This window comes from Trifolium pratense, linkage group LG3 (assembly GCF_020283565.1).
Source record: "Trifolium pratense cultivar HEN17-A07 linkage group LG3, ARS_RC_1.1, whole genome shotgun sequence".
Taxonomy (NCBI): domain Eukaryota; kingdom Viridiplantae; phylum Streptophyta; class Magnoliopsida; order Fabales; family Fabaceae; genus Trifolium; species Trifolium pratense.
In genome coordinates this window covers 39,288,521-39,303,091 of record NC_060061.1, presented here as the reverse complement: position 1 = coordinate 39,303,091, position 14,571 = coordinate 39,288,521, and the positions used below count along the sequence as shown (strand labels likewise).

The window sequence follows — 14,571 nt, the reverse complement described above, 5'->3', positions numbered from 1 at the left end:
CTGTCCTAAACTTTTGCTATTTTTTCAACTACATTTAATTTTGGGCGACTAATTTTTGTCGGAGGATATGTATACATCTTCTTTCCTTCCAATTGAAATTGAAATTTTCTTGACCAAAAAAAAAAAAGAAGAAATTGAAATTTTATTATCATATGTAAAAGTTTGGGATCAAAGCTAAAATTAATTTATAGCTGATGACAATAGTAGTTGATGTCGAATAGCGATGGATGATAAGTTTATGCATAGGTTAAATTTCATTTTGGTTTTTAAATGAGCATGAGAAAACTAAAAATATTTTCTATAATAATAAAAAATGTAATGTAAATATTTCTAAATTGATATAGTATATATACACTTGCCTGAATGTGTTGAGAAATGAATTTGTGGAGATAAAAATCATCCCAACATTTCCCAGAGAAAATGATGAATATCTATGCACTGTTTATATAGCCATATAGGTATAGAGTGCATAGGAATAATTTAAAAATGAAACTGATCAATTTAATAAAATATAAAGGATTTTTAATGCATTAACTATGGAGCATGCATGATGTAAATGGATGGATTAGGGTTTACATAAATAGTAGGAGAACTATCTATGAATTATATATATATAAGAGATATAACTCAAATCCAAATCTATAACGTATCTTATTTAAATTAATTTGAAAACTGAATATTGCAAAAAATCAATGGAAAATTAATTAATGTAAAAACTGGGAGAAAAAACGAGAGGAAATAAATTAATTAAATTCTATTTAAACAAAAAAAAAAATTGTATAAAAAGAAATGAAATGTGTATTACATAAAAAAATTGGAGTTGTATAAAAAAAGGGGTTGATTTATATTTAAACAAAATTAAGCGTTGATTTCATATTTATTACATGTGGATTACCAAATTATATTAGATTGATTCATGTAGCCTAGTGGTAAATTCATCAAGTAAATCTTAAAGGTCATGGGTTCGATTCTTGTTGAGGTATTTTTTAACATTTTATTTGAATTAAATTAGGGTTAAAATGATAGGAAAAATGACCGGGAAAAAGATTAGGTTTAGGGTTAGCGTATCAGAATAAGCTTAGAATATATAAGAGATATTGATTGTGCTTAATTGTCGTATAAAATGTTTCATATGAAAGTTGATGGTGCTTAACACCTTGTGAAATTTAACAATTTTGAATGCAGATGGTGGATGATATATTTTGGGGTATGTTGTTTCGGCCGAGTTATTCACGTCAAATGAAGAATTTCCCTTCATCAGAATCGTTGAAGGAGAAAATTTTGATTTCAACTAAACCACCGGAGTCTCCTGAAATTCAAGGACAGAGGATACCAGCGGAAGAAGTTGAGTGGCGTGAGGACAAAGATGATAAATCTAGAGTAAATGAAAAGGTGAAAACAATTAGATTTCGGTATGCTTATGGACTTGTCTATTACTAATTATATTAAATAATTTAGAGATTTTAAAACAATTTTGGATTTATTTTTCCTTGAGTCTCTATTTTAAAAAAAAAACTATAATATACGGATGAACATTCATAAAAATACTTATTATCTTATGGGCTTATGGCTAAATCAGCTAAGTTTTAATTCACTATGATGTTTTTAATTACTTTATTTCACACAATCATACCCATATCAGGATAATAGAGTTTAAAATTTAAAATTTAATTTTAAATTAATTTTATTAAAAAAATCTAATACTAGATATTTGTTAGCTTACTTATTAGGTTAAAAGAATGTGTTCAAAGATCGTCAACGAAGAGATGAACAACATGCCTTGAAGAAGAAGAATGATTGTGAAAAGGCGAAAAAGGAACCGATGGAACGTCTTAAAAGGATGAGGTGCTGGGTGATTTTGAAGAGGTTGATGGAAGGAAGAGATGGATGGGCACTCAAAGACCCTGTTCTTCTTCGGTCAACAGCTTTAGAGAAAAAGTCAAAAAAACCAATTTGTTTGAAAGATGTTGAAGCTAAGTTGAGAGTGTATTCAACTACTGAGGAATTTGCTTATGACTTGAGACATGTAATCTCTAATGCTTTGCTAACAAACCCTCCAGGATGTGAAATTTACAAAATTGTAGAGAGGTTTAGTGATAGTTTTGAGCATAAATGGGAGTCTTTGAAGAAGGAATGGGCATTTGAGGACAGAAGAAAAAACATTCATAAGAGGAGAAGATAAGCAACAACTTTAATTTGGACAAACACTTACTAGATTTGTTTCCTCTTCACTTGTTTTGAACAAGTCTATTGTATTTTGTTATGGCAATTGTCATTGTCTTTCTTCTTTTCTAGTTTGTTTGTCTCAGTTTATACAACTTTGTATTTGTAAGGAATTCATTTTGTCAATATATTATTGTCTTTGTTCTGAAATTCTGATTACATATAGTTTGTTTCCAATTTGACATATTATTGCAACAATTGGATTATCATTGGACAATCTCAGTACCTTTGGGACCAAACATGTTTAGTATTTTTCAACCTTAATATTACATTCTTTACATGGTTGGATCATGTAGGGTTTTATAATTTCATGAATCACCCTTTGGCTTAACTCCATGATAAACATACAAGACTCATTCTGTTTTCACCTTTTATGTTTTCATTTATGATAAATACATGATTTAGGTTTGATTTTTCATATGGATTTTCAAGTGCAGCTACTCCTATATCTTTCATGGCAATTACTAATTATAGGTAGTAGAGTAGATCAAGTTTCAAAACACTTACTAATTTTTTTGTGGCTAATTCAGTGGTAATTTCTTGTGACAAGCTTGAATGTATTTCATTTTGTTAAGGAGAATGAAACTATATTACATTTACAAAATTTGTCATTCTTCCTTGCTCTCTTCGGCTGTTCAACCTTGCCTTTTTCATCTATTTTCCACATATTATCACCGTCAAAAAGTAAATGATATTGACAAGAAAGGCTTGAAAGTGAGGATCAAAACTACAAACACTAGAAAGTATACACGATCCTTCACAAACTAGACAATTATGTCAAGATTAAATCTATATATATGACCATTATAACATGAACCATAATTTATTTAACAGGGCTGGTCTAAATCGTGACGTTGTATTTCCTTGCAATTAGCCTTGAATAAATGTATCACACTATACAGGGTTTTCCAACAATAAAGCAAACATAAATTCTTCAATTTCAACTGAATAAATGTCAAAACCTTCGTTAGAGGGAGCTCCATTTTGAGAAGCCCTGAATAAATGTCTGCTATGGAATATATTAAGGACAAGACAGATCACTAAACATATTTAGCAAAAACTATAATCTTAAAAAATCACTTTTGAGATAGCCTAGGCTTCCTTGAATGAACATGATTCATCAACATTATTAGAGGACTCTTCTGCATGGTTTCTTCTGGAGAAACATCTACAAAAGCTGTAATAAATATATATCAGGATTTTCTTAAAATTTCGCGCAAATTAGTATGGGCGCCCTTCCTATTATGTATAATTCATAACAGTATGTTGCAATTACAAATAACTAAAATAGTGGAGCTGCCGACTAGAAGACAAATTCAAGTGACGCATTCAACGGCCGACTAAACCAGTTGATTCCACTTTAGGAAGCACTCTCTAGTTTGTCAGAGGATACTTACATATGGAAGCAAAGCTTAAAAATAATGCAGTAGCATACACCCACTCAAGCTATTATAAGTTTATTATAAGTTCATAGCAAAAAGAAAGCTACATGTATTCATGGCAAGACTAATAAAGCATCCTATAGTAGGCTAAGCCAATTGACAACAGTCGTTGAAAGACCCTATGGATAATATTTATAAAAAAATAAAAACTTTGTAATTTGAATTGAAGTTCAGCATATATCAATTCAAATTTTGATCCAGCTTAGAAGACACATATAAAACAATTCTAAATCACATAACCAGACCGTAAGATAAAACTGTAGTGCGAAGCGGCGCAACTTTTACCAAAATTCTTACAACAAGATATACCTCTCATAGTGGACACAAAATTATCAGTATAAATTGCACATGTAGTACATGTGATCCAACAAGAAAGAAATTGGTGTGCTGAGCTTAGATGATTAGATTGTACGTGACCAATTTTTGTGGGTTCATCCTATACTTCCACTTCATCTTTAACATTGGTGAATGGGTCTAACGCTGCTTCGACTTTGGTTGCAGGTTTGTCTGCTGTGACAGTGAATTGAGATGCACTACGTGCGGAAATTGCTTAAGATTGTGAACCTGCAGACCTAGTAGGTGCAGCAGGCCCTGCACCGTCGAATTGATTATTTTGTGTATTCATATAGCCCATCAAGATCTTAATTGGGACTAACTCCAACTGATGTTGTTTCTTGACTACTAGTAGAATGAATGCTGATAAAATTGCACTATCAGCATCCCCTGCACTGTATTCCCAGCAGGTATTACTTATGCCTCCTCAGAGATGAGTGTAAAACATTGAAATACATTCATTATGTATGGGAAAATGTTCATTGATCACAAAATAAGAGAAGGGAAAATGATATACAATTAGAAATAGCATTGGAAAAAATACACACAGATAATACATTTTAATTTAAACTCAAAATGCAATTAACTTCAATCAAACATGGAATTGTAGTACAACTAAACTAAAAATGTTTTCATGATACAATAAAACTAGACAAAGTTGTAATGAAATGATGCTTTAGTCAAAAGTTGATAACGAATCAGTTTTATGCATGTTTTCCCCTTGTTCAACCTCATTGCTACTGCTTCTATCCTGCAACTTGGAATTAACAGCAGGTAAACCCCGGCGTTCTAAAGAAACAAGATGAAGTAGCCTTCTTCTTGCATCATAGACAGGATTTGGGTGTATCAAACACCCTCGTTCATAAGCTTCCCTCAGGAAAACAGTGTGCCTTTTTCCCTTAGTTGACAAATAGAAGATCCCCGGGTGATCCAGGAACAGATCCCTTATATTAAAATCAATCCCAAACCAGTTTTTAAAATGGCTTATCTTCTCAACTTCCACCATCTTCTCCACTGTCAAACTCAGAAACTCATAAACAATGGACACTGCGCGTTTCTCCATTGCCACCATTGCATGCTTAGACGATTTCTTTTGCTCGCTGACCACCTCATAAGGCCCCATATAAGGTAAACTCTGTCATTCCTTCACCTTGGCTCTGAAGTTCTTGCTCAACCGCATCCCTGGTGGATACCGGTGTTGGAAACTATACAGAGCATTTCCATGCTATTAACACTGCAATCCTCTTTACAACACTCAACAACCCTCCAATCCTCAATAGCAGCTCTAAAACCATTGCTGGGAACATCACAAACTAGCTTCAACATACGAGTATTCAGTTCATCCGCATCACAAAGCTGAAAAACACTAGAATTAGCAGATATAACCGAGTCTTCAAAATCATCAGGAAGGCCAAGCTCCCTCCAAACCTTGAAAATAGCTCTAAGAGGAACCGTTTTGGAAGCAGACATGGACAATATCCGAACAAGTCTTTCAACAACAAGAGGCAAAGAAGCATTAATGGCCTCAGCATCCTGACACGAGACATCAAGAGCTGCATCAGTTAACCTGCAAAAGGGCTGCAACTTGGAAGGCTCCTAGTAAATGTTGAAGATGTGAGGAAACTTGCGGAGGAAGGCAGTGACACCGCGGTTGAGATGGAGCCTTTGGGAGAGATTGGATAGGAAATCAACAGAAACTGATTGATTTTTGGGGTTAGCAAGGATAAGGTCTTGAATGGCAATGACTTTGAGAAGGTTCTTATACTTATCCATTAGTTTCTCAAATGTGGGGTCTCTAGCTCGCGATTCTACATATTGGATGGATGTTGTTTTTGATCGAATAGAAATGGAAACACCGAATGATGTTGTTGTTTGTGTTTGGTTAGAAAGTTCACAATATGAGTGCCCATTACACTCATCAACCCGTTTTTCATGAAAACTCGGCTTGACATTCCGTCGAACACCTGAGGGTCAATTGCTATTGACGGATGGAAACAGATGAATTTGTTTCAGAGCATAAGTTTATAGCATTATGGGGATTTTCATTTGCTACCGTGATCGTGCAAAGGAGATTCACGCCGTGGCCATCCTATGCAACAGTAGAGATTAGAAAACGAATTCTTTCAATAGATGATTCCAGCAGAATTGAGCAAAAACATATAGTGGGCAAAACATAGTGTAGTGTTATGAGTCTCATACAAAACATTTATAATATGAAGGATGTTTTTAGGTTGCGTTTGGTCTGACTTTTTTTCAACCTTTTTAGCTTAAAGTTAAAAAATATAACTTTTAAGATAAAGTTAAAGCTGTTTGGGTTTTTAAAATTTTTTTAACATGAAAACTACTTTCAACATATATAATTGTTTGACTTTGATAAAACATTTATAGAAAAACCATTGTTTTATTTTTCTTTCTAAATTAATTTTTTTTAAATAATTTCTTTTTGTTTACAATGTTACCAATAAGGATCGAACATAAGATCGAATGATTAATAAGCTTTATCAAAGAATAGATCATTAAGAAGAATTTAAATTTGATTATTGGGTGGACTAATTTTTTGGCCAGATTTAACTTATCTTACAACCAAACTCCGAATTATTAAAGTGTCTTCTCTTACCAGAAGGTTAACAAAAAAAATTCTGATATAATTAGAAAAAAAAATGACACATGATTATTTTTAAAAAAAAATATTTGACACATGACGCCAACATCTAAATTTTAATGAGTTCATGAATATGATAAATTTAATGAGTTCATGAATATGATGATTTGAAAGACATGTGTTTGCCACTTATGGGATGAGAATTTTACTACTAATCTTACTGCAAAAAGTAAAAATGACTATAAATTAAAAAAATAAACGAAATTCAATAGTTTGGCATGGATGGGTCTCGAAGGATGATCATGTCAAAAAGCTGCGCGAGATGTGGTGAAATTAACTTTAGTATAAGCAACTTATTTTTAGTTTTTATTCATAAAAAATAAATCACTTTTGATTTTAAGGACTTTTGTGAAAACATATTTGGCCCAACTTCTGAAGTAGAGAAAAGTCAAAATTAAGGTGTAAGGTGTTATCTTGTCCAACAATGAACAATTCAACAGCTTCCAAACAATGTAAGTTCATATAAGTTGATCAAATTAGAGTTATGTGTTTTTAAAATAAAATAAATTATAAAGCTAAAAAAGGGTTTTAGTGAAAATAATAAGGGTAAAAATGAAAGAAAAAATATAAGTTATAAGCTATAAGCTCATAAGCTACTTGAAATAACGTCTGAAAAATAAATCATAAGTCAATAAAATAAGTTATAAGCTCGTTACGAAAAAAAATTTATCAAACAAGTCTTTTAACTTATAAGTTATAAGACATAACATGTAAGCTAACTTATTTATCTTACTCGTAATAAAAATTCCACTAACCATTAAATTGGAGGAAAAACAATAACTTTAGACTATAAATATGACCTCAATGCTCATGTAATCATCAAGCTCCACTTTTATAAACATTTCTAAGTTTCAATTCAAAAAAAAATAAATAAAAGCTTTTTATTGCATTGAGCTTTGAGAAGGAAGTACGTGAAAATCCTATTCAATTCAACCGTAAAATGATAAATAAATAAACTCACGAAAATAATCCCCTTATTTTAAAATTGAACATTTTGGTCCCTCTATTTTAACATTTATTGAATTTTGATCTTAAATCAATTTTTTCTCCTTAAAAATGACAACTTTTAATGCCAAAAAAGTTAAATTTTGGTCTCAAATGTAATATTTTATCTTTAGATTCAATATTAGCGACAATAAAATCACATTTTATGACGTCAAAAATCACAATTTTTAGAAAAATCAATTGGTTTGAGTCGGTTTTGAAAAATCAATCAAAAGCCCGATCCAACGGTTTTCACAAAAGGACATTCCAACACATAAAAAAAGTGATTTGTTACGGTTTCGGTTATTTGGATCGGTTTGAATTTGAATACCCCTAATTGAAATATACAGTTTTTTTTCCTAAAATAATAAAAACGTTACATTTAAATTTTGAAAGTTTTGTTAAAATTTGGTTGACTTATGCAAAATAAATAAATTTGATCAAAATACAATTTTTTTTGGACCAATGTCTTGGCTTATAACCCTGTCCTTTAGAGTTTCATTGTCCTCTCCACAAGGCTACATTAGTATATAAGTCTATTGGATAATGTTAGTGCCATACACCTCTCTCCGGAACCAGTTAATAGTTATACACCATCGCACGAAGCATATTATTGAAATGAACATTCATTTTGTTTGCGAAAAAGAGGCTCGTGGACACAACCCCGTTATACATGTCCCATCGCGCTATGAAATTGTCGACATCTTCACAAAAGGTCTTCAATTAGTTTTGTTTCAAGACTTCGAGGAATTATATATTTAGAAAATAATAATTTCTATTGACTTGATATTCATTGGTGATGTTTGTGAAGATATCCATTGTTGTATATTAGGAACACAAATTATTCAATAATATTCATTAAGTTATTTTCTTATATGGTATCAGCTTGGTTTTAGATCCTTCCTTCACACCACCTTCTGTTTTCAACCTCTGTCAATGGCTGATCAATCAACAACCACTCTAGTCGTGATCAATGCCTCCTCTGCCTCCTCACCCCAACATTCGAAATTTTACCCGACTTTTGCCATCTTCAATGTAAACAAAAGCCAGCATTCGAAATTTCACTGATGACATAATTATTTTACTTATTCTTGTCAATTCAAAAATCAAAGTAAAGTCTAGAGAATCTGTAATTGTGACAAGAAAATAGATTCTAAAATGATGTGTGATTAATGAGCAATGATGTGAAATCTCATGAAATCATTGCAAGTCATGCATGCACAACACTTTTGTTTCTTATTTCATTTCTAACATTTAACCAAAGTTTAGCACAAATTTATCTAAAATATGGTTCTCTTTGGTTTTCTTGGAATCTTCATTCTTAAGGTTTATACATTTACTCTTTGAGTTTTTCTTACACATGTTTTTCGCCTAAACTAAATCAACCTACATAGAAAATATTGTTTATAACTGTTAAACATCACGGCGACACAAAGGACATGTCAATTTAACATTCAGCCACTCTTGAATGCAATCAAGATGAAATAAATGGGAACAACAGTGTTTAGGCATCCGAACAACAATGGAGGAACCGGTTGATAACTCTGTAAGACATATGGAACATGTTGAATCGGAATCTGCAGAAGACCCTCCTGTTGTTGTTCTTGGTTCATCATCATCAAAGGCGATTAAAAGTTGTTGAAAATTTTGACGATGATTGACATGATTCACTCAAGTAACATTAGGGTTTTGTTGTTGGTGGTGGTGGTGACCCATATTAGGGATAGAGTTAGAATCAAAGACAATGGTGTGATCTAGCATCGACCATGGCGGCATAACATTGGAAACAGGACCGGGAACATGATTGTTCACCATCAATGTATGAGAAGACATGATGTTGTTGCCGACAAAAGAATCAAGGATCAAAACATCATCAACCATTGTTGAACGCTGCATCATAGTACTGCCTCTGACATTCAAACCCCTAATTACTTGATTCATCCTTGCAAAAATTGAACTCACGATGTAGACATAGAAATTGAGATAGATACAGAGAAGTGTGGAAGCATGAAGAGTGATGAATATTGAGAGAGAGATATAAGAGTGATGAGAGAATTATTGATTGATTGATTCATTATTTATAGAAGGGGATTTTATGGCCATTATATGATGCGTGAACCTCAAGCAACTATCTCACATAATATTAGTTGTCAATTCATTAAATGTGAAATCCTCAAGAATAAAAAATATCTAATCTTCCGTCAAAATAAATAAATAAATATCTAATATTCTAATTAATAAATGCAATAATTGTTTAATTTTTTTTTCTTACAAAAGATTTACTCCCTTTGTTTTTTTTTTTTTTTAACTTTTCTAAATAACTGCTCATTTGGTATTTTAAGGATACGATTTGTCAATTGTACCATTTGTCAATTACTTTTATTTTTTTCAATAAAACAAATTAATGTTATATATTTGGAAATTATTTGTTTTTTTTTTGTACATAACATATTAAATTTTGTTTTTTTTTCACATAATATATTAAATTTATTGAAAAGAGAAAGTACGTGCTAAAAAATAGGAATTTATTGATTGATTAACATTAGGATATAATAGAAAGATAAGATGCAAAAATAAACTTTCTTAAGTAGGTGTTGCTATTCTAAATGAACACATAAAAAAACGGAGGTAGTAATTGTTAACAAAAAAATCTCATTATTTATTTTATTACCGGCTTATTATTATTATTATTATTATTATTATTATTATTAGGGAAAATTACACTCACCTCCCCTGAGGTCTCCTTATACAACACATACACCCCTTCTAGTTTTAAAGTAGACATTAATCTCCCCTAAAGTGGTTAAAATAGAAAGAAAAAAAACTCCCTTACCAACTTAACACCGTTAATTTGTTAAACACCTTATAATTTATTTTTTTATTTTTTTATTTTTGGAAATAAACACCTTTTAATTTTGTATTAAACATTAACCCCCTTATCAACTTAAATTTTTTATTAATTCATTAAAACTAAATTCCCCTTCAATTAGAGGGTATTCTTCATACCCTCAAAAACAACAGCCGAACTTCCAAAAGAAAAATAACGGCGGCGGCCGCTTCCTATGATCAGAAAATATCATTTTCCAAAAAAAATCCAGTCTTGCTGATTATGATTTCAAGAATGTTGTCAAAGATCATTATCCAAGAGATGAACAACATGCCTTGAAGAAGAAGAATGAGGGTGAAAAGGCGAAAAAGGAACTGATGGAACGTCTTAAAAGGATGCGGTGCTGGGTGATTTTGAAGAAGATGATGGAAGGAAGAGATGGATGGGCACTCAAAGACCCTCTTCTTCTTCGGTCAACAGTTTTAGAGAAAAAGTAAAAAAAAAAAAACAATTTGTTTGAATGATGTTGAAGCTAAGTTGAGAGTGTATTCAACTACTGAGGAATTCGCTTATGACTTAAGACATGTATTCTCTAATGCTTTGCTAACAAACCCTCGAGGGAGTGAAATTTACAATATTGTAGAGAGGTTTAGTGATAGTTTTGAGCATAAATGGGAGTATTTGAAGAAGGAATATGGGCATTTAAAGAAGGAATATGGGCATTTTAGGACAGAGGAAAAAACATTCATAAGAGGAGAAGAAAAGCAACAACTTTAGTTTGGACAAACACTTACTAGATTTGTTTCCTCTTCACTTGTTTTGAACAAGTCTATTTGTATATTGTTATGGTGGCAATTGTCATTGTCTTTCTTCTTTTTCTAGTTTGTTTGTCTCAGTTTATACAACTTTGTATTTACAAGGAATTCATTTTGTTAATATATTATTGTCTTTGTTCTGAAATTCTAATTATATATAGTTTGTTTCCAACAAAAAAAAAAAGATTTTATTTATTTTGTCATATTTATTTTACAAGTTTAGCTTAGCTGTTATTTATTGGAAGTGTAACGTTATTAATTGAACTTGTAATTCATGCAACATTAAAGAGATAGACAGTCACACACACACTACAAGTGTATATAAATAACAAACAAACTTGGTACATTCATTTCTTGTATTCAACTGTTCTAAACCCTAAACGGCTAGAAATCTCTTCATCTCATCTCATCATCTTCAATTCTCTTTCTTCATCTCTGCTTTCAACTGTGATCTAAACCTAAACTTAGTACATCCATTTAATTGCTTTATTTTCTATTCTCTATTTTCTGTGTGTATTCAACAATGTGTTCTTCAACGTGCATGTTGAAAGAGGAAATGCGTGATAAACCTTGTCGTAAACAACTTACCATTAGACTTTCATATCCACAAAAACATGGTGATGATGCTTCTGCTTCTGGGTCACCCTCTAATGCAAACAAGAAGAGAAAGATTCAACATTGTCAGAAACCAATAGTCACTTGTTTTTGGCTTGACTCAACAATCTCTCTGTCTCAAAACAAGAACATCATCAAAAACGATCAACAAGTTTCCAATACAACACAAAAATCAATACTTTGTGCAAAATATTCAAAGGTTATTCTTCATACCCTCAAAAACAACAGTAGAACTTCCAAAAGAAAAATAACGGCGGCGGCCGCTTCCGATTATCAGAAAATATCATTTTCCAAAGAAAAATCTAGTCTTGCAGATTATGATTTCAAGAATGTTGTCGTAGATCGTTATCGAAGGGATGCGAAAATATCATTTGCCAAAGAAAAATCCAGTCTTGTTGATTATGATTTCAAGAATGTTGTCAAAGATCATCATCCAAGAGATGAACAACATGCCTTGAAAAAGAACAATGACGGTGAAAAGGCGAAAAAAGGAACCGATGGAACGTCTTAAAAGAATGCGGTGCTGGGTGATTTTGAAGAGGACGATGGAAGGAAGATATGGAGTGGCACTCAAAGACCCTCTTCTTATTCGGTCAACAGCTTTAGAGAAAAAGTCAAAAAAAAAAACAATTTGTTTAAAAGATGTTGAAGCTAAGTTGAGAGTGTATTCAACTACTGAGGAATTCGCTGATGACTTGAGACATGTATTCTCTAATGCTTTGCTAACAAACCCTCGAGGGCGTGAAATTTACAATATTGTAGAGAGGTTTAGTGATAGTTTGTTTTGAACAAGTCTATTTGTATATTGTTTTGGTGGCAATTGTCATTGTCTTTCTTCTTTTTCTAGTTTGTTTGTCTCAGTTTATACAACTTTGTATTTACAAGGAATTCATTTTGTCAATATATTATTGTCTTTGTTCTGAAATTATGATTATATATAGTTTGTTTCCATAAAAAAAAAAGATTTTATTTATTTTGTCATATTTATTTTACAAGTTTAGCTTAGCTGTTATTTATTGGAAGTGTAACGTTATTAATTGAACTTGCAATTCACGCAACATTAGAGAGATAGACACTCACACACACACTACAAGTGTATAAATAACAAACAAACTTGGTACATTCGTTTCTTGTATTCAACTGTTCTAAACTCTAAACGGCTAGAAATCTCTTCATCTCATCTCATCATCTTCAATTCTCTTTCTTCATCTCTGCTTTCAACTGTGATCTAAACCCTAAACTTAGTACATCTATTTAATTGCTTTATTTTCCATTCTCTGTTTTCTGTGTGTATTCAACAATGTGTTCTTCAACGTACATGTTGAAAGAGGAAATGGGTGGTAAACTTTGTTGTAAACGACTCATCATTAGACTTTCATATCCACAAAAACATGGTGATGATGCTTCTGCTTATGGGTCACCCTCTAATGACAACAAGAAGAGAAAGATTCAACATTGTCATAAACCAATAGTCACTTGTTATTGGCTTGACTCAACAATCTCTCTGTCTCAAAACAAGAACATCATCAAAAACGATCCACAAGTTTCCAATACAAAACAAAAATCAATACTTTGTGCAAAATATTCAAAGGTTTCAACAACCACTCTGCCTCAACAAAAGGGTATTCTTCATACCCTCAAAAACAACAGCCGACCTTCCAAAAGAAAAATAACGGCGGCGGCCGCTTCCGATGATCAGAAAATATCATTTTCCAAAGAAAAATCCAGTCTTGCTGATTATGATTTCAAGAATGTTGTCATAGATCGTTATCAAAGGGATGCGAAAATATCATTTGCCAAAGAAAAATCCAGTCTTGCTGATTATGATTTCAAGAATGTTGTCAAAGATCATCATCCAAGAGATGAACAACATGCCTTGAAGAAGAAGAATGACGGTGAAAAGGCGAAAAAGGAACCGATGGAACGTCTTAAAAGGATGCAGTGCTGGGTGATTTCGAAGAGGATGATGGAAGGAAGAGATGGATGGGCACTCAAAGTCCCTCTTCTTCGGTCAACAGCTTTAGAGAAAAAGTCAAAAAAACCAATTTGTTTGAAAGATGTTGAAGCTTAGTTGAGAGTGTATTCAACTACTGAGGAATTTGCTTATGACTTGAGACATGTATTCTCTAATGCTTTGCTAACAAACCCTCGAGGGCGTGAAATTTACAATATTGTAGAGAGGTTTAGTGATAGTTTTGAGCATAAATGGGAGTCTTTGAAGAAGGAATGGGCATTTGAGGACAGAGGAAAATACATTCATAAGAGGAGAAGATAAGCAACAACTTTAATTTGGACAAACACTTACTAGATTTGTTTCCTCTTCACTTGTTTTGAACAAGTCTATTTGTATATTGTTATGGTGGCAATTGTCATTGTCTTTCTTCTTTTTCTAGTTTGTTTGTCTCAGTTTATACAACTTGGTATTTACAAGGAATTCATTTTGTCAATATATTATTGTCTTTGTTCTGAAATTCTGATTACATATAGTTTGTTTCCAATTTGACATATTATTGCAACAATTGGATTATCATTGGACATTCTCAGTACCTTTGGGACCAAACATGTTTAGTATTTTTCAACCTTAATATTACATTCTTTACATGGTTGGATCATGTAGGGCATTGTGTAAAAAGGGTTTTATAATTTCATGAATCACCCTTTGGCTTAACT

The 14,571-nt window shown here is 32.0% G+C and overlaps 1 protein-coding gene and 1 pseudogene across 1 annotated transcript; one reads left to right on the top strand and one right to left on the bottom strand.

Annotated features, from left to right (window-relative positions):
• The first annotated feature begins 958 nt into the window (after positions 1-958).
• Positions 959-2,182, top strand: LOC123915080 (transcription factor GTE12-like). Its single transcript, XM_045966228.1, has 3 exons — positions 959-979; positions 1,186-1,392; positions 1,739-2,182. Exons 1-3 carry the CDS (start codon positions 959-961, stop codon positions 2,180-2,182), a joined length of 672 nt encoding a protein of 223 aa, XP_045822184.1.
• A 2,292-nt stretch (positions 2,183-4,474) lies between these two features.
• Positions 4,475-9,525, bottom strand: LOC123915079 (annotated as a pseudogene).
• Positions 9,526-14,571: the final 5,046 nt, after the last annotated feature.